Genomic DNA, 20,896 nt, shown 5'->3' on the forward strand with positions numbered 1-20,896 from the left:
TTTCCTTGGGGGAAGCTGAGTCAGCCTCTGCACCTTGTGGGTGGTGAGGGGGAAGATGTCACCCACAGTGTGAGCTGCTCTCTGGGGCTCTGTTTCCTGTGAGCCCAGCAAGTTGATGGCAGTGAAAGGGAAGGACCTCCTGGGTCCCAGGAGCCACTAGCCTGCACCAGAAAGCCTTGTATTAGCAAACTAGGACCCTTGGTCAAACTAGCCACATCCACTTTACATGGGTCTGGCTGTTTATGAGCTGCAGCTTCAGTACTGAATAATGGCCCCAAAAGCCAAAAATACTTAGTTTGGCCATTTATAGGAAATTTTGTCAACCTCTGTCTTAGAGTCATGCCAGCACCCACTGCCACCCTACGGCTTGTTGGTTCAGCCTCTCTCCTTTGGACCTCTTCCCTGTCTCCACACTCCCAGTGCTACAGAACAAACCATCTGAACTTAGTGACATAGGGCCACTGCCACTTTATACTCAGCTTCTGTGAGTCAGGAATCAGGCGGCTTGTTCCCTCTTCACCATGTCTTAGGTGACTTAAACCATGGGACCTGGGGTCTTCTGGAGGCACCTTAACTCAGGTTGGGTGCCTGGGCTGGGGCAACTTTGAGCCCATGCTCAGAGGGACTGAGTGCCCACATATGCCCCCACATCCATCACCAGGGCTTCCTCTCAGCATGGTGGCACAGGCTCCAAGATGACCGTCCCAGGAGCAAGGTCGTTTCTGAGCAGCCTTGGAGGTCACACCATGCCGCTTCAGCTGCACACAATTGGTCTAAGTAGGCACAAGCCCACCCAGATTCAAGGAGAGGGGACACAGACTCCACCTCTTGACGGGAGCATGTCTGAGAATCTGTGGCCATGTTCTAAAACCGCCACAAGCCCAGCCGGCGTGGTTCAGTGGTTGAGTGTCAACCTATGAACCAAGAGGTCATGGTTCGATTCCCAGTCAGAGCAATAACAGGACACATGCTTGGGTTGTGGGCTTAATTCCCAGTGGGGGTGGGGAGGTATGCAGGAGGCAGCCAATCAATGATTGTCTCTCATCATTGATGTTTCTATCTTGCCCCTCTTCCTTCCTCTCTGAAATCAATAAAAATATTTTTAAATAAATAAATAAAACCGCCACAATCTGCCCTGCCAGTGTGGATCAGTTGGAGCATCGTCCCATACACCAAAAGGTCGCAGTTTGATTCCCAGTCAGGGCACTTACCCGGGTTTCAAGTTCAATCCCCAGTTGGAAGCAACCGATCCTTGTTTCTCATATCAATGTCTCTCTCTCTCTCTCTTTCTTTGTCCCTTCCTCTTTCTCTAAAATCATAAAAGCATGTCCTCGGATGAGGGTTTTTAAAAAATAAATAAAACCGCCACAATCTGTCCCCTTTTCCTCCATAGTCTGTACTCCACATGATTGCCAACAGAGCTTTTGCACACACAGATGTGACTAAAATATCTAAGGACTCCAGTTTTGAATCATCTTTACTGAACAAGCCAAGGACAGGTGGCTTGGACATGCAGAACTTCAGTGTTCTACGCTGCAGAATGGGGTTAATAATTAGAGTTGAGCCCTAGCCAGTTTGGCTCAGTGGATAGAGCATTGGCCTTAGACTGAAGGGTCCCAGGTTCCATTCTAGTCAAGGGCACGCACCTTGGTTACAGGCTCCTCCCCAGCCTGGGCCGGGGTCAGGGCACGTGCAGGAGACAACCAATCGATGTTTCTTTCTGTCTCCCCTGACCTGTGGTCAGCAGGATAACAGCCCCAACGATGTCCATTCCCTAATCCCAGAGTCTGTGCTCTAGGGAAAGGTAGGAAACAATTCGGCCTACACCTGGGTTTAGCCCAGGGAGGCCCACTTACTACTTCTAGCTTCCAGAACTAAAAGAATAAATTTGTGTGGTTTTAGGCACTGAATGTGAGGTAATTCCTTAATCTGTTACAGCTGCAAGAGGAAACTAACATCCCCAAACTCAGCTTTCTCTGTGTGGGCCTCCTTTTCAGGTGAACTCCTCTCACTTTGGGGCCACCACCAGGCAGACATCCTTCCAGCTCCAAGTCCAGGAGAGAGTGAGGCCTGTTTCTGAAAAGTTCCAGTAGAAGAAACCCACACCATGGCCCTCAATGAGCCTGCTTAGAACATTCTGCCCTGAACCAAAGGAGGGCTGAGGAGTAGCCTGGGAGGGAAGGAGGACTGAAGCCCCTGGCAGCCTTCATACCTGTCCCCACCATGCCTGGCCCAGAACAGACATCACTGCTCAATACAGCATTCCATGCAGCTGAGCCTGACTAGGACCCTCAGGTTTGTGGTCATCCCCAAGTGCTCATAGCACACGAGTGTTCCTATCATCTGTATCCAGAATAACCAAAGATTGGAAACAGCCCAAATGTCCATGGAACGATGAATGGATAAACAAGATGTGGTCCATCCATACAACGGAATAGGATTCAGCTTTACAAAGGAAGGAAATGCTGATACTACAACATGGATGAGCCTTGAAGACATGCTCAGTGAAATAAGCCAGACAGCCCTGGCTGGTTTGGCTCAGTGGATAGAGCGTCAGCCTGCGGACTCAGGGGTCCCGGGTTCGATTCCAGTCAAGGGCATGTGCCTTGGTTGCGGGCACATCCCCCGTGGGGGGTGTGCAGGAGGCAGCTGATTGATGTTTCTCTCACATCAATGTTTCTGGCTCTCTGTCCCTTTCCCTTCCTCTCTGTGAAAAACCAATAAGATATATTTAAAAAAAAAAAAAAAAAGAAAGAAATAAGCCAGACACAGAAGAACAAATACTGTGCGACTCCACTCATACGTGGTCCCTAGAGGAGTCAAATCTGTAGAGACAGAAAGTAGATAAGTGGGTGCTAGAGACTGGGAGGGAGCGGGTTGGGGGCGGGGGGAGAGAAGGTTTAGTGTGTAATGGGGACTCTCCGTTTGGGAAGATGAGAAAGTACTGAAGATGGATGGTGGGGTTGAGTGGCTACACAACAGCACGAATGTGCTTAATGCCACTGAGCTGTATATTTAAAAATGGTTAAGATGGTACATTTTATGTTATATGTATTTCGTCATGATGAGAAACAGGGGGCCAAGAAAATAAACACATTAAAACCACACACGCACACACACACACACACACACACACACACAGGTGTGAGATGGGGGTTGAACATGATGGGATATTAGATGATGAGGGGGAACTTTTGTTAATTTTTCAGGTGTGATGTGTAGTGTGGTTTTCTCTTCAGAGAGCCTTTTAGAAAGACTTTTCTGAAATGCTTCTGGGTGAAAAGCAACTAGCTGGGGGTGGTTTGTGTGCTGTGGAGAATGAAGCTGTGAATGTGACCTCCCCTATAGGAAGGGGTGGGTGGGGTGGGAGGTGCTGGGGGCCCAGGCAGCACCCAAGGCTGAGTTCCCCAACGCCATGGAGGCCTCCTTATCTCTGCTGCTGCTGCTGGCCCTGTGGGCCCTTTGGGCAGGTGAGTGGGAGCTAAGCAAGGGGGGGAAACGCCTGAAGCTTTGGGCCCCGGGTGTTCATGGGTGGGCATCACAGCAGACTGGAAACAAATCCATTGTCCCCAGAAGGTGACTGATGGAAGAAATGTCGGCCACTCCAAAAAGGAGGTGATGCTGAGCAGGGGCCCTGAGGTAGAGAAGTCAGGTCACATCAGGGCAAACACTTTAAGATCTTTTCATTTTGACTTAACTTTGATCTTACAGAAAAGTCACTAGAATCCTACAGGTAACTCCCATCTCCTCCTCCTAGATTTCTCAATTGTAAACATGTTGCCTTATCACCCGCCTCTGGGTGTGTGTAAAAAAATATATATATATGTTATTTTTATGAACCAATGACAGTAAGTTTCAGGTGCATGGCCTCTCACTCCTAAATGCCATGGCGTGTTTTCTGTGAGCAAGGACATTCTCTGCACAGTCATAGCAGGATTCTCAACACCCTGCATTCATATTAGCTCATCTATAGACCTTGTTCAAAAGTTCCCATAGCGTTCCTTGTGGGCACAAACCACCTGGCCTCCTCCTCCACTATGGGCAGTTTCTTCGTTTCCCCCTGGGTCTTGTGACACTGGTATTTGTGATGCCTGTGGGTCTGCCTGCCGTGTCCCTGAGGATGGGTTCAGGTTGTGCATTTTCTGCAGGAATCACAGAGGGTTCACGCCTGCTTCCTGGTGCCATTATCTAGATCACTTGGTGAAGCTGACATTCACCAGATTTCCCAGAGTAAAATCATTAATTCCCTCTTGTAGTTGTTTTATGGGGAGACTTTGGGACTCTGAGAATATCCTGTGCTCCTCACATCTAACCCTCGAGCTGGCTTCACAGAACACCACAGAAGGTGGGGCAGATGCAGGCTTTTGCTTCCTGGCAGCACCCGCAGGCAGGGTCCTGATAAACATATGTACATAACCCTGGGTTGCAGAGCAAGAAACCACAACCTAGTGAGTGAGGCAACCTGCCCAGGATCGCCTGGTTGGGAAGGACAAAGCTGGAATTTGAGCCCCTGCTAGCTGCCTCGCCAAACCATATGCTTGGCCAGGACTCGATGCCTGGGAGCTTAAGATAGAAGGTGGTGGGAGATGGGCATCCCAGAATTCTAGCTGGCTGGATAAGAACGACTCTGTGATGAATTGGGGGCCCAGTGGGTACGTATTCAATCACCCATCCATCATCATTTCTCTCTCTCCCTTCCTTCCATCCATCCATCATTCTTTCTCACTTTCTTCCTTCCTGCCATCTATCGTCCTGATATCATTCTTTCTCCCTCTCCCTTCCTTCTACTACCCGTCCATCCATTTTCTTTTCATTACCACCAAAACAGCACTGCAAGAAATGTTAAAGGCACTGTTGTAAGAAGAAGAAATAGAAAGAGGGAGGAAGGGAACATCAATGTGAGAGAAACACATGGATTGGTTTCGTCCCACACATGCACCCCAACTGGGTGCTCTACCCACTTAGCAACACCAACCAGGGCTATCCATCATTCTTTCTCTCATTCTTTCTTCCTGCCATCCATCATCCATCCATCTATCATCCTTTCTCTCTTTCTCTCTTCCTTCCATTCACTTATCAGCCATCCATCATTCAGTCATCAGCCATCCATTCATCTATCACCCATCTATCCATCATCCATTCATCAGTTATCAGCCATCAATCATCCATTATCTATTTTGTTATTCATCTATCAATATTTGCTGAGCACATACTGTTCAGGCCTGTTGTAAACACGCCAAGCACGGGGCCTGCCCCCGAGGACTAGTGGGGTAGACAGTCAATGAGCAAGTCTGTATGCGATACACTGGCAGGAAGGGCTGAGTGCTAGGAAGAGAACAGAGCAGAGTAAGGGGAGGAGGGTTGTATTAAGGAAGTTGGGGCGCAGGGGTCTCTGAGGAGAAGGCTTTCGAGCAGATACCCAGTGAGGAAGCCAGAGTTGGGAATATCTGGAGGAAAGGCTGCCAGAACAGCATGTGCAAGGACCCTGAGGTGGGAATGAGGCAGTGCACTGGAGGAACAGCCAGAGGTGGTGTGGCTGGAGTGGAGTGAGGAGGTGTGGGAAGGAGGCAGGACTAGCTGATATGGCTCTTGTGAGTCATGGGGAGTTTGGATGTTTAAAGCATGAGGGGAATAATAGGAAGATTTTTATCTGATTTACATTTTAAAACTTTTAAAAATATTTTTTTAATTGATTTTAGAGAGGAAGAGAGATGGAAAGAGAGATAGAAGCATCTATGATGAGAGAGAATCATTGATCGGCTACCTCCTGCACACCCCACACTGGGGATCGAGCCCACAACCCAGGCATGTGCCCTGACCAGGAATTGAACCGTGACCTCCTGGATCATAGGCTGACGCTCAACCACTGAGCCACACCAGCCAGGCCACTTTAAAACTTTTTATCAACCTTTTAAAATTAATCATTGGCTCTAGCTGGTTTGGCTCAGTGGATAGAGCGTCGGCTTGCGGACTACGAGTTCGATTCCAGCCAAGGGCACATGCCTGAGTTGTGGGCTCAATCCTCAGTAGGGGGCATACAGGAGGCAGCCAATCAATGATTCTCATCATTGATATATTTATCTCTCTCCCTTCCTCTCTGAAATCAATAAAAGTATAAAAAATAAATTCATAATTGATTTTAAAATAATTTTATAACATCTTTATTTTTATTTTGTTTTCTAAAATATGTTTTTATTGATTTTTAGAGAGAGAGGAGAGGAGAGGGATAGAGAGATAGAAATGATTAGAGAGGAACATCATTGATGGGCTGCCTCCTGCACTCCCCCTACTGGGGATGGAGCCCACAACATGGGCATGTGCCCTGGCCAGGAATTGAACCCTGACCTCCTGGTTCCTAGGTCAACACTCAACTGCTAAGCCACACCGTCCAGGCTATAACATCTTTATTGAGATATCATTCCCATGTCATACAATTCACCCTTTTAAAGGATATAATTCAGTGTTTTTAGTGCATTCAGAGTGTTTTGCAACCAGCACCTCTATCTAGTTCCAGAACGTTCCATCACCCCAAAATGCAGCCCCATCCCCATTAGCAACCACTTCCTATTCCCTCTCACAGCTCCTGGCATCCATTAACCAACCCACTTCCTGTCTCTGTGGATGTGCCTGCTCTGGACATTTCACAGAAATGGAATCACGCTGTGTGGCCTTTTGTGTCTGGCTTCTCTCACTGAGCGTCATGCGTTCAAGGTCCATCCAGGTTGTAGTGAGTGTCAGGGCTTCACTCCGTTGTGTGGATGGACCCCTTCTGTTTGTTCATCACCTATAGTTGGACATTTGGACTGTTTCCTCTTTTTTGCAATGTGTGAGTCCCACTACTGTGAACATGTATGAACAAGATATGTGTGGGTATATGTTGTCATTTCTCTTGGAGGGGAGTTTCTGGGTCGGGTGGTAACACTTTTAACCTTTGAGGAACTGCCAGATTGTATCCACAGAGGCTGCACCATTTTATATCCCATGGAGGGGATATGAGGGTCTAGTTTCTTCACTTTATTTATTTATTTTTTTTAAAATATATTTTATTGATTTTTTACAGAGAGGAAGAGAGAGGGATAGAAAGTTAGAAACATCGATGAGAGAGAGACATCGATCAGCTGCCTCCTGCACGCCCCCTACTGGGGACGTGCCCGCAACCCAGGTACATGCCCTTGACCGGAATCGAACCTGGGACCCTTTAGTCCGCAGGCCGACGCTCTATCCTCTGAGCCAAACCAGTTAGGGCTTCACTTTATTTATTTATTTTTAATATATTTTTATTGATTTCAGAGAGGAAGGGAGAGGGAGAGAGAGATATAGAAACATCAATGATGAGAGAGAATCATTGATTGGCTGCCTCCTGCATGCCCCCTGGCATGTACAACCCGGGCATGTGCCCTGACTGGGAATCAAACCCAGGACCCTTCAGTCCACAGGCTGACGCTCTATCCACTAAGCCAATCCGGCTAGGGCTAGTTTCTCCACTTTGAACAGCTCCTCCAGCTGCTGCAATAGGCTGCCGCACTGTGGTGCCCAGGGGAGCCCCTATGGTGCCCAGGGATGGGATGTGAATGCCCGATGGTCACCTGCTGGTAACCAGGATGTGGGAATGAAGGATGAGGAGGGATCAAGGGCAGCCCTATCTGTCAATCTGAATGTCTCAGGCAACAGACGGGGCTGCGTTAGGGTCCAGGCTCCTCGGGCCTGGGGTGGAAGGGTCGTGGTGGGGATGGGGCGCCCAGCCCTAACCTGGCACTCTGTTCCTCTCCCCAGGAAGTGACACATTTAAGACCCACATCATCGGTGGTCATGAGGCTGCCCCCCACTCCCGGCCATACATGGTCTCACTGCAGAAAGCCGGCGCCCACCTGTGTGGGGGAGTCCTTGTACACCGGTGGTGGGTGTTGACAGCTGCCCACTGCGTGGCTCAGCCGTGAGTGACCCTGACCTGCCCAGCCCTCTGTCACCCCAGGCATCCCTGAATCTATCTCATGGTTCCCTATTCTCACCAGGGGGTGGGTCCTGACAGATTTAAGCCAATTATAGGGTCATGGGGCGTCCCCTTTCCCTCTCCTGTGATTGCTATGGTGTGTGTACGTGACATCGACCTGAGGCATGGGTAAGTGACATTAGACTGCAGGATTCCTAGGGAAACTTTACTTGCTACCGCAAAGCACCTTCCAACTGGACAGAGTTGGGCCTCTTGTGACACCCAGAATGTGTCTCCCACTGTGGCCATGGGGATAAAGCTGGTCTGTGGAGAGTGGCATAACCAACCCAGGAAGACACCCAATCAATCAATCTTGGAGCTGCCCTACCTCTGGACTAGCCAGTAATAAAGACCCTAGATCAAACTGGTCAAAGGAACCAAAGGGGATCTGTTGGCTCATGTAACTGAAAAGTCTAGGAGGACATCAGGCTTCAGGAACAGCTTGATCCAGGTGCTTGCATGAGCTAGTCAGGAGCCTGCCCCTCAGCTCTTCTGTTTTGTCCCTTGGCCATATAATCAGGAAGGTTCTCACATGGTGGCAAGGATGGGCCCCCTTAGATCCTGTGGAAAGTTTGTTTCTCTATAGTTTGGGCAAAGTTATGAGGATCGATACTGATGAGCCTACCTAGGTCTTATGCCAGCCTTAGAACAAAGCACTGTGCTTGAGGTATAGCATATGCACTGGATGAGGCTGGAGCCCCTGCTGAGGGGATCCCCAGACTGAAGGTCATCATTTTTGGACACACAGCGCCTACCTCTGGTCAGGAATGAACTGGAGTCTGGGGCAGGGGTGGCAGCAGGGATAGCTTTCTGGAGAAGGTGGGGAGGAGGCAGTTGAGATGGAGCAGGGGAATAACCAGGCAGAGAAAGGCCAGGGAGCAGGGGAAGGGGCAGGATCGAGTACCCCTTGGCCTTGAACTCAGCCTAGATGGACCCTGGAAGCAAGGCTCAGGTTACGTGGAGGGGTCTGCAGGCTGCAGGATGGCAGCCCGTACCCTGATTCTGCCGCCCCCAGGACCCAACAGCTGAGGCTGGTGCTGGGGCTTCACAAGCTCAGAGACCCTGGCCTCACCTTCCGAGTCAGGGCAGCAGTCCTGCACCCCAAGTTCAAGCCGGCCCCCAGTCTGGAAAACGACCTCGCGCTGCTTCAGGTGCTGGGGCTGGTGGGAGGAGTGACAATTGCACCCAGGTCGCCTCTCCCACTGCCGCTACCCCAGTCTCTCACTCACCTATCTCTTTTTGTCACCTGTAGCTGGACTCTAAGGTGAGTCCCAGCAGGACTGTTCGGCCCCTGGCCTTGCCCCGAGGGCACCAGGCAGTGGCAGCAGGAGCAAGGTGCAGTGTGGCAGGCTGGGGACTGACCCAGCAGAGGGGGCAGCTGGCAGGAGCGCTGCAGGAGCTGGACATGCATGTGCTGGACGCCAGGATGTGCAACAACAGCCGCTTCTGGAAAGGCAGCATCACCCGCAACATGATCTGCCTGGAGGCCAAGTCCAAGAATCAGGCGCCCTGCAAGGTGAGGGGCAGCAGCAGGGATGCGGGGCAGCCTGGCCTGAGGGGAGGGCAGAAGCCTCAGCCAGGGAGGACCTGGGCCCCAGGTCTGTCCATTCTCTGGGGAATTCTGGAGATTCTCAGATACAGAAATTGAGGCACAGAGAAGTTTAATAACTTGCCCATGGTCACATAGTCAATGAGCAGCAGGGATGTGCTTTGAGCTCTAGCACCAAAGATAACTATAGCACGTGCAAAGGTCTTGGGGTGGGAAGAAGAAGCAAAGAGTGTTAAGAGAACAGGAAGGAAGGAAGGAAGGAAGGAAGGAAGGAAGGAAGGAAGGAAGGAAGGAAGGAAGGAAGGAAGGAAGAGGGAATGAAAGAGGTGGGGTGGGGGAGTAAGATGTGTGTAGTGACATGTGGGACCAGTGTACACAGTCAGCCTCCCACCCCCAGGAATAATCATGCTTTGTCCAAGTGACAACAAATGTAACCTGTACCCTGTGGGTATGGCAGGGGGACTCAGGCGGGCCCCTGGTGTGCAACAAAGGCCGGGTGGCTGGAATCCTGTCCTTCAGCTCCATAGCCTGCACTGACATCTTCAAGCCCCCTGTGGCCACCGCCGTGGCCCCCTACGTGTCCTGGATTAGGAAGATCATCAGCCACTGGTCGGCCCCACCACACGCCTGATGCTCCACGGGTGACCCTGACTCCTTTGCAGGTTCCTCCCTTGCAGGATTTTGGGGAGGGGCAGAGAGTGGACAGGACACAGCTCAGAGGACCAATAAATTGTAATAAAGAAATTGTAAGAGTCCTGCCTGGATTCTTTTTATTATTATTATTGATTTTAGAGAGAGAGAGAGAGAGAGAGAAACATCAATAATGAAAGAGAATCATTGATCAGCTGCCTCTTGCATGCCCCCTACTGGGGACCAAGCCCGCAACCCCAGGCGTGTACCCTGACCAGAATCAAACCATGACCTCCTGGTTCATAGGTCAATGTTCAGTCACTGAGCCATGTGGCAGGGTGAGGTTGCACTTTTGAGGCTGCTGTGAGGAGCCCAGCAGCAGGCGAGGACAGGCTTCTCCCAGGAGGGGCTCCAGGGTGGGTGGGGCCCAAAGGATGGCAGGGGATGGCACTGGGCACAGCTGGGAGCCACAGCCAGAGTTTGGCTGGCAGGGGGTGTGCTGGTGCTGGGGAGCCGGGTGGAAGTCACTGAACAAGCATTCCAGAATATTCTTTCTTTCATTTTTTTAATAATATCTTTACAGTATTAAGATATAATTCACATGCCTTACAATTCGTCCATTTAAAGTGCATAATTCAGCCAAAACAGGTTTGGCTCAGTGGATAGAGCGTCGGCCTGCGGACTGAAGGGTCCTGGGTTTGATTCCAGTCAAGGGCATGTACCTTGGTTGCGGGCACATCCCCAGTGGGAGGTGTGCAGGAGGCAGCTGATCGATGTTTCTCTCTCATCGATGTTTCTAGCTCTCTATCCCTCTCCCCTCCTCTCTGTAAAATATATTTTAAAAAAATAAATAAATAAAGTGCATAATTCAGTGGTTTTTAGTATGTTCATTAAGTTATATAACCATCACCTTTAAGTCCAGAACATCCCATTACCCCATAAAGCAGCCCTGTCCCCATCAACAATCACCTCTAGCCCCCTCCCCAACCCCTGATATCCACGAATCCACTTCCTGTCCCTGTGGATGTGTCTGTTTTGGAGTTATCCCATGAATGGACTCACACACTGTGTGGCCTTTTTGGCTGGCTTCTCTCACTGAGCACCATGTGTTCGAGGTCCATCCACGTTGTAATGAGTGTCAGCGCTCCACTCCTTTTCATGGCCGAGTAATATTCCAGTGTGTGGATGGGCCACGTTTGTCCCTTGAAGCACCTTTGAGTTGTGTCCACCATTTGACTGTTGTGAACTCACTGCCATGGACACGTGTGCACTAGTATTTGTGTGGACCCACCTTTCAGTTCTCTTGGGTGGGCACCGAAGAGTGAGACTGCTTGACTGTAGTGACTGTGTGACTGTTTGAGGCACTGCTGTTTTCCAGCAGAATCTTTGCATCATGAACATCTGAAACACACAGCAAAGTTAAAACTTAGGTGCTTCCCCGCTCCCTGCCCCTCTGTCCATCTGGCTTAGCTGTGGACGCATTTCACAGCACCGTTCCCCAGACCCTTCAGCAGGGTCTGAGTCCTTCCTCTTCCTCTCTCTCTCTCTCTCTGTGTGTCTTTGTCTCTATCTCTATCTCTCTCTCCCTTTCTCTTAAATACAGTAAAATGCATAAATCTAAGTGGATGGCTTGCTATTTTGACAAAAACTGACAATTGCTTGTAATCCCAGTCCCAGCAGAGATGTGCATTAGTCACCCAAAAAGACTCCACTGCCCCTCGCAGTCTTGCCTTAAATTTAGTTTTTATCCGGGTAGCTCAGTTAGTTAGAGCATCATCCTGATACATTAAGGTTGCAGGTTTGATCCTTGATCAGGGCATATATAAGAATCAACCAGTGAATGCAAACACTATCCACTTGGCTGGGCCTGGTTGTCAGCAGCAGGCCTGCCCCAACCCCAGGGCATGTACCAGGAGCCTGAGCTGTCAGCTCCTTTCCTCCTGTCCCTCACCTCACCTCACCGTCATGATGAACCTGCCAGCCCAGATGTGAGGTTTGCTGCAAAGGCTGGTGCTTATTTTTTTCTGGTCCCGGAAAAGCAGTCATATTCACTGAGCACTTACTAAGTTTCAGTCCTCTGTAGAGTATCAGGAAACATCAGAAGACTCTTTCCTTCTTTATCTATTTCAGAGCAAGAGTGAGAAGGAAGGACAGACACGGTGCAAGGACAGGACGAGGAGGATAGAAAATGCAGATTCTCTCTCCTTTAAAAAATGTTTTTTATTTCAGAGAGAGGAAGGGAGATGGAGAGAGGGATAGAAATATCAATGATGAGAGAGAATCATCGATTGACCGCCTCCTGCACACCCCCTACTGAGGATTGAGCCCGCAACCCGGCCATGTGCCCTTGACTGAAATCAAACCCAAGACCCTTCAGTCCACAGGCCGACACTCTATCCACTGAGCCAAATTGGCTAGAACAGGATATTTTTTTCCATTGATTTTTAGAGAGTGGAAGGGAGAGAGAGAGAAACATTGATGTGAGACACATCGATTGGTTGCCTCCCAAACTTGCCCTGACTGGGCTGGGATTGAGCCTGCAACACAGGTACATGCCCTTGACTGGGAATTGAACCCATGACCCTTTGGTGCATGAGTCGACACCCTAACCACTGAGCCAGGGCTATAAGTACATTTTTAATGTTTAACTTTCTACCAAAGCATCACCTTTGCAGATAACACATCCAGGTCACAACAGCCTGGTGACTCCTCACAAACCAAACAGTGATGCTGAAATTTAATCAGAATGTATATTTGTGCTTCATCCACATTCCTGGCACAGGGTTTCTAAAACCTTTGGAGTTTCCTAACTGATAAGACCAACAAAGGGGTCTTTTGTTGATAATAAGCTCCCCTCAATCACATCTAACAGTCAGAGAGACTGAGGGGTTAAAACAGCCATTTTCAACCTTTTTCATCTCATGGCACACATAACTACTAATATTTGTGGCACACCAAAAAACATATTCTATTTTTTGCTTATCTGACCAAAAAAAGGTGTAATTTTGATTCATTCACACTGGACAGCTATTGTGTTGGCTGTTGTCATTTTTTAATTTGACAATCTACGGGAAAAAAGGCAAGTGCCCCTGACTGAACAGTCAGATATTGCATGTTTTAAAAATCCTTGTAGCACACCGGTTGACAATTGCTGGCTTAGAAGGTTGGAATTTTCAGTCCCAGCCTGGGAAGGGAGGGTCTGCCAATTGCGCTCTACACAAACTCACACCCCTGTTCCTCAGAGACAGAAGCTCCTGCACTCTTGACCTTCTGGGTCTCACCCCGTGTGGCTCCTCTGCTGTCAGTCTGTGCCCTTCATCACCGCACTGCTTATTATTCTGTACTAGAGGCCCGGTGCACGAGATTTGTGCACTCAGGTGGGGGGTGGTTCCTCAGCCCGGCCTGTGCCCTCTTGCAGTCCGCGAGGAGCGGGCCTAAGTCAGCAGCCTGACATCCTTAGCACTGCCACAGAGGCGGGAGAGGCTCCCGCCACCAATGCTGTGCTCCCCCTGTGCTTGCCAGCCGTGAGCCCCGCTTCTGACAGAGCGGCGCTTCCCCTGTGGGAGTGCACTGACCACCAGGGGGCAGCTCCTACATTGAGCATCTGCCCCCTGGTGGTCAGTGTGCTCATAGCAACCGGTCATTCTGCCTTTCAGTCAATTTGCATATTAGCCTTTTATTATTCTACTAGAGGCCCGTTGCAGGAAGATTCCTGCAATAGGGCTTCCTGCAGCGGTCTGCTTCCCTCCCTTCTCCCCCACCCTGCCTGCTTCCCTCCCTTCTCCGCCGCCCCGCTTGCTTGCTTCTCCGCAGCTTCGCTCCCTTCTGCAGCGCTTGGCTTCCTTCTACGCTGTCTTCAGTCTTCGCTCTATGCCTGGATATGCAAATTAACCGCCATCTTGGTTTGGTTAATTTGCATAGTCTCTCCTGATTGGCTGGTGGGCGTGGCTTGTGGGTGTAGCGGAGGTATGGTCGATTTGCATGTTTCTCTTTTATTAGATAGGATATAATAAAAGGCCAGGCACCATAAGCTTAATGACCGGAATGACCACTTGACCAGTCTCCATGACCACCTCTCGGTCCCTCCCCTCCCCCCACCTCCCCTACCTCCCACCCCCGCCCGCAGGCGAATGGGGAACCACAGGGAAGCAGGTGTGTGGCGGTGGGGCGGGACTGGGGACTGGTGAGCGGGCAGAATGGCTGATCTCTTGGTCCCTCCTTCTGGCCCACAGGCTCCAATAAATCAGTAATAGTGAACGGGAGAACTGGGGTGGGTGGTGGAAGGACCAGGCTGGCTGTCAGGCCATTGGGATCCCTGGCTGCTCAAGGGCTCAGGCCAGCAGGAAAGCGGGCACTGGCGACTTTACCTCCATGTGTGCGCACCAGGCCAGCTGCTGATGGAACACGCTGTCCTCTCAGGGCTGCTCACGCGGGCGCCACCACTGCTGTCGCTGCTGCTGGGGCTTGCGGCACTGACAGAAGCTGCGGGGCGCTCCCGCGACCTACCTGCCCCAGTGGTGGAGGTGACGTTTGGCCTAGGGACTGGCGAACGGGCAGAAGATGGCCCTGATCACAGGTTAGGCCTTAGGGACCCTACCTACGTGATTTCATGTGCTGGGCCTCTAGTATAGGATAAAAAGCAGGTACCTACATGTAAGGAAGTCTTTCCCTGAGGTCTGTGAGTAGCTCGAGCAAATTAATCAAACCCAAGGAGGGGGCTGTGGAAACCTCTGACTGTAGTCTGTCCATCAGAAGCCCAGGAGACAACCTGGACTCTCTTTTTTTTTAACATGTTTTTATTGATATTTAGAGAGAGAGAAAGAGAGAAGAATAGAGAGATAGAAACATTGATCAGAGAGAATGAGAGACGAATATCATCCACCAACTGCCTCCTGCACAGTCCCACTGGCTCCTGCAGGGCCGCCACTGGGGATTGAGTGGGGATTGAGCCTGCAACCCAGGCATGTGCCCTCATCACTGAGCCACATCGGCCAGGCACAACCTGGACTCTTGACTGGCACATGAAGTGGGGGCAGTCTAGAGGGACCTATCCTCTCCCAGGCCCATCTTTCATGGTGTGCATTTTCAAACTGAAAAGTTGGAAGGTTTTACGGACAACAGTATATCCTGCCTCTGGACTGGGTAACATTTTACCATATTTGCCTGACCAATCATCTATATATATAAAAGCCAAGCGACTGGAACAACTGGTTGCTATGACGCGCACTGCAGCTGACCAACTGGCCCAATCGGGGGTGGGGCCAGCCAGCCAACATCCCACGGCCCCTCCCCTGGCCAGCCCTGATTGTGGCTTGGCCGACCGGACCCCACCTGTGCACCAATTCGTGCACTGGGCCTCTAGTGTATATATATAATTTAGAGGCTGAAGTATTTGAAAGTGAGTTCTGGCCCTTCATCCCTACATTAATTTACTTGCCTCTTGTCCCAAGAGGAGTGAGCACCCCCCCATTTCCCCATGAGGCCTTCACTAGGGGTCACCAGGAATCCCACCCAAATTTCAGGTCCTTTGCACTTTAAAAAAGTCTTTTTAAGCTCTGGCCATGTAGCATTGGTTACAGCATTGTCCTAATATGCCAAGGTTGTAGGTTTGATCTCTTGTCAGGGTAAATACAAGGAGCAACCAATGATCCTATCTAATAAAAGAGTAATATGCAAATTGAGCATACCTCTGCTACACCCACAAGCCACGCCCGCCAGCCAATCAGAAGCAAATATGCAAATAAACCCAACCAAGATGGCTACGGCCACAGAGAGCAGGAGGCTAGGGTTGCCCGCGGCGATGGAGGAAGCCAAGCTTTTCGCACACCCTGGCGGGCCCAGGCCTCTGCTTAAGGCTACAAAGTTTCAATTATAGAAGATACATAAATCCCAACAGAAATGGCTGCCGCCTCAGAGCAAGCAGAAGGCTTGGCTCCGCTCCAGGCTACAAAGTTACAATTGTAGAAGATAAATAAACCCCAGATACCAGGGCCTCCACTTGGGTTGCCAGGGGGCGTGGCCAGCCTGCAAACCACCACAGGCCCCTCGCCCAGGCCACCCCATGCCCCAAGGGAACCCCCACCCTGATCTGGGACACCCTTCAGGGCAAACCAGCTGGCCCCCACCTGTGCACCAGGCCTCTATCCTATCTAATAAAGAGTAATATGCAGATTGACCATCACTCCAACACACAAGATGACTGCCCCCATGTGGTCAAAGATCCTGCCCCCATATGGACACAAGATGGCCACCACAAGATGGCCAGCAAGGGAGGGCAGTTGTGGGCGATCAGGCCAGCAGGGGAGGGTAGTTAGGAGGGACCAGGTCTGCAAGGGAGTGCAGTTGGGGGCGACCAGGCCTGCAGGGAAAGGCAGTTGGGAGGGACCCAGGCCTGCAGGGGAGGGCAGTTAGGGGTGACCAGGCCTGCAGGGGAGGGCAGTTAGGGGCAAACAGGCTGGCAGGGGAGCAGTTAGGCATCAATCAGGCTGGCAGGAGAGTGGTTAGGGGGTGATCAGGCTGGCAGGCAGAAGCGGTTAGGGTCAATCAGGAAGGCAGGCAGGCGAGCAGCTGGGAGCCAGCAGTCCTGGATTGTGATAGGGATGTTCGGGATTGGGCTTAAATGGGCAGTTGGACATCCCTTGAGGGGTCCCAGATTGGAGAGGGTGCAGGCTGGGCTGAGGGACACCACCCCCCGTGCACAAATTTCGTGCACTGGGCCTCTAGTGCATAAATAAGCAGAAAAGCCCTGGCCGGTGTGGCTCAGTCGGTTGATTATTGTCCCATGCACCAGAAGGTCGCCAGTTCGATTCCTAGTCAGTTCACATGCCCAGGTTGTGGGCTTGATCCCCAGTGTGGGGCGTGCAGGAGGCAGCCAACTGATGTTTCACATTGGTTTTTCTCCCTCTCTCTAAAATCAATAAAACAAACAAACAAATAAGCAGAGCAACAAATCAATGTTTCTCAAATCAATAAAAAAAAATTTAAATATCTTTTTAGCCCTTGCCGATGTGTCTCAATGGTGAGACTATTGGCCTGTGCACCAGAAGGTCATGGGTTCAATTCCCGGTCAAGGGCACCTACATGGGTTGCAGGTTTGATCCCTGACCCTGGTCAGGGCGCGTTCGGAAGGCAAACAACAGATGTGTCTCTCTCACATGGATGTTCCTCTCTCTCTCTCTCCCTTCCTCTCTCTCTGTCTCTTCCCCTCCCTCCCTCCCTTCCTTCTATTCTCTCTAAAAAAAAAAAAAAAAAAAAAAATCAATGGAAAAAAATATTCTGGGGAGAGGGTTAACAGAAAAAAGGAAAAAAATCTTTTAAAATTGTGGTGATATTTACATAACAAATTGTTGGGGACGGGGGACTAGTTCCTGCTCTACCCTTCTTTAGTGCTTGTGGCTGAACTAGTAATAAAATAATAAATCTACACAAGGACTAGATCAACAGGAGAAACACCAATTCAACACATGTGCATGGGAGAATCAGAATATGATGCTCAGATCATAAGATGAGGCTAAAAAAGTGATCGAACCAGGCTCTTTCTATGCTTTTTAGACAAAGAAGCAGTGCATTTGTGAGAAGTCACAGAAAGGAATCTGAGCAGGGCGTGAGCGTGGAGGGGAGTCAGCAATGTGTTTATAGAAGCTCTTTGGTTCTGGATTCCTTGCTCTTGTAATGAGGGGAGACTTATATCCTGAGTTTAGGGGGACAGAAAGGTCAGGGTTTGCTTCTTGCACAGCAGTTTCTTAAGTAACGTTGATGCAAAATAATTATGTACCATGAATGTGGGACATCTTGGGGCAGCCTGCCCAGGGCCCTGACAATAGTAGTTACTCATTTAAAGTACACAATTCAGTGGTATTTAGTTCATTCACAATGCTGTGCAACCACCCCCTCTATCTAATTCCAGAACATTCCATCACCCAAAAAGATGCCCCATCCCCATCTGCAATCACTCCCTAGAACCTGACAACTACTGATCCACTTCCTGTCTCTGGATGTGCCTGTTCTGGACATTTCACATTCAATCACACACGCTGTGGCCTTGTGGCTTCTCTCACTGAGCATCACGTGTTCAAGGTTCATCCACGCTGTACCGAGTGTCGGTGCCTCGTTCCTTTTCTTGGCTGAATATTAAATATTCCACTGTGTGGATGGATATATTGTGTGTATCCATTCATCCATTGATGGACACTTGGGCTGTTTCTCTACCTTTTGGCTGCTGTGTACATGGTGGCCTTTCCTCTCTGACTACTGGTTTCCCCCACTTAAGCTTCCAGAGACTGGCTGTCATCCCCTGCCCTCCCCCCTCAACCAACACATTGTTCCTGACTGTCTTTGCAAGAAGCTTTGGTTTTTATTGTTCGTCATCCTCAAGAGACTGGATTTGGAGGCACCGCAGATGTGAGAGGCTCCACTGGACCAAGATCAGGGGAGGCCAGGCCTGTGTTTGCAGGGCGGGGGCCACCCTAAGGGAGAAAACTTATCTTGCCTTCTCAGCTGTTCCTTCCTGGCCCAACTGGGTCCTGCTCCACCCCCAGGTGTACAGGAGGTCTGGGGTTGCTTAAAGGGACAGAGGAAGCCACCAGCTCGAATGAGGTGCTGCAGCCCCTGCTCCACCCGCAGCTGTACAGGAGGTCTGAGGTTGCTTAAAGGACAGAAGAAGCCACCAGCTGGAATGAGATGCTGCAGCTCCCTAGGGCTGGCAGGCTGGCGGGCTGGTGGACTTGTGGGCTGGGAGGCTGGTGCAGAGGGAAGGTGCTGAGCAAGGTCCTGCACCCGGGTGCCCCGTCCTGCCTGGGGACTCAGAGCACTTCCCAGCTGGTTTCTGAAGGTGTCCACGGCCGAGTGCGCTGTGCTCCAGTTTCTGATGCTTTCAACTGGACAGATATAGAGGGGAGGGCGACAGTGCCCCTGAGTGCTGTTCCTGGGGGGCCAGAACAAAGCACCACAGACCAGGTGGCCCAGAGCAACAGACATTTTCTCCCCCACCTTTCTGGAGCCACACATTGGAAACCAAGGTGTCAGGGGACCACACTCCCCACCAACCCGAAGCTCCAGGGGCGGGATGCTCTTGCCTCTTCCAGCTTCTGGAGGTCCCCTGTGGCTGGGCCTGTGGAAGCCTCACCCCAGTCTCTACCTTCTGGGGGCTTATCCTCTGTGTCTGTCTCATCTTTTTTTTATGTTTCATCAATAAAAAATGTGTTTTTATTGATTTCAGAGAGGAAGGGAGAGGGAGATAGAAACATCAATGATGACAGAATCATTGATCGGCTGCCTCCTGCACGGCCCCTTTCCCCCACTGGAGATGGAGCCCACAAACCGGGCATGCGCCCTGACTGGGAATCAAACCATGACCTCCTGGTTCATAGGTCGACATTCAACCACTGAGCCACGCCGGCCAGGCTGTCTCATCTTTGGTCTCCTATAAGGACACCAGTAACATTGGATTTAAGGTCCACCCTAATCCAGGATGACCTCATCTCAAGACCCTAAACTTAATTACACCTGCAAAGACCATTTTTCAAAATAAGCTACCACAGGTTCTGGGGGTGACCATTCAGCCCACTGCACCATCTGTCCCCTACCCCAGTCCACTCCCAGCGCTCCTGGCCCCTCTCCCCTCAGTGATACAGATGATGGCCCTCCCTTTCTCCAATCCCTCCCAGGGCTCCCTAGCGCCCGGAGAACAGAATCCACACTCTCCCCCACCCCTGGAGTCACCACCTGGGGAGGGGTTGGATTTCAAAGCTTCATCCTTTCAGAAAAATACACATAGTTAAGCTGGAACATTTTAGGATAAATGGATGGAGTGGGTGTGAAGAGAATAAAAACCCTATGCCCTCTTCTCTCCCTGTGTCTGTGAGCACGAAAGGTTTTATAAGAAAAAGTAGGAAGCAAACAAACCAAAGCCAACACCCTGTGATGGAACCCTGTCTGGTGTCCTGAGTATGAGGCACTTGAGCCAGGACCGCCAGGCGGGGCCTCTGCCAGGAGGTGGCCAGTACCACAATGTAAGGAAGGAGCCAGGCAGTAACCCGGGAAGGGCATCCCTGGCGGCAGGCCAGCCCAGGCAAAGACTTGGAGGCAGGAAACGGTGCCAGTGAGGCGAGAGCCAAGGCTTCGAAGAGACGGAGGGTGCTGACCCCCAAAGGGTCAGCAGGGGCCAGGCCTGTGGGCTGCAGAGAGAACCTTGGCTTTTCCTTTTCCTGCGAGAGTAGCTGGAATAAAGAAGGAAGGGCTGCAACCTTCTTCCGTGGCCTCTCTAACCAGGGAGGCCTGTCTACTGCCCAGAACAAAGTTGGAGAGATAGGCTGAAGAAGAGAGTTGCTTGCCCAGCCAACGAGCGTGGCTCAGTGGTAGAGCATCAACCTATGAACCAGGAGGTCACGGTTTGATTCCCAGTCAGGGGGCATGCCCAGGTTGCGGGCTCGATCTCCAGTATGGGATGTGCAGGAAGAAGCTGATCAATGACACTCTCTCTCATCATGGATGTTTCTATCTCTCCCTCTCCCTTCCTCTCTGAAATCAATATATATATATATATATATATATATATATATATATATATATATATATATTTTTTTTTTTTTTAAAGAAGAAGAGAGTTGCTTGCCTTGCCCTCTGTTGGAGAAAGATGTCCAGATCTATCCCAGAGGGTGCAGTCATCAGAGGTGGGGCGGGAGGGGTGGGGAGCCAGTGAGTGAGGGCCACCCACAGCTAAGCGGGGG

At 50.6% G+C, this 20,896-nt stretch overlaps 1 protein-coding gene across 1 annotated transcript; it reads left to right on the forward strand.

Moving 5' to 3' along the window:
- The first annotated feature begins 3,396 nt into the window (after nucleotides 1-3,396).
- On the forward strand, nucleotides 3,397-10,273 carry GZMM (granzyme M). Its single transcript, XM_080675572.1, has 5 exons — nucleotides 3,397-3,470; nucleotides 7,774-7,933; nucleotides 9,006-9,141; nucleotides 9,243-9,506; nucleotides 9,997-10,273. The coding sequence occupies exons 1-5, from the start codon at nucleotides 3,416-3,418 to the stop codon at nucleotides 10,168-10,170; spliced, it is 789 nt and encodes a 262-aa protein (XP_080531698.1). The 5' UTR covers nucleotides 3,397-3,415; the 3' UTR covers nucleotides 10,171-10,273.
- Nucleotides 10,274-20,896: the final 10,623 nt, after the last annotated feature.

Source organism: Plecotus auritus, assembly GCF_963455305.1.
Source record: "Plecotus auritus genome assembly, chromosome: 6".
NCBI classification, from domain to species: Eukaryota; Metazoa; Chordata; class Mammalia; order Chiroptera; family Vespertilionidae; genus Plecotus; species Plecotus auritus.

Bases quoted from the DNA above. Each gene is read 5' to 3' on its own strand.
- GZMM (XM_080675572.1), top strand. From the start codon at position 3,416: ATGGAGGCCTCCTTATCTCTGCTGCTGCTGCTGGCCCTGTGGGCCCTT. The intron at 9,142-9,242 runs GTGCTGGGGCTG...TGTCACCTGTAG, and splicing joins ACGACCTCGCGCTGCTTCAG to CTGGACTCTAAGGTGAGTCC. The intron at 9,507-9,996 runs GTGAGGGGCAGC...TGGGTATGGCAG, and splicing joins AGAATCAGGCGCCCTGCAAG to GGGGACTCAGGCGGGCCCCT.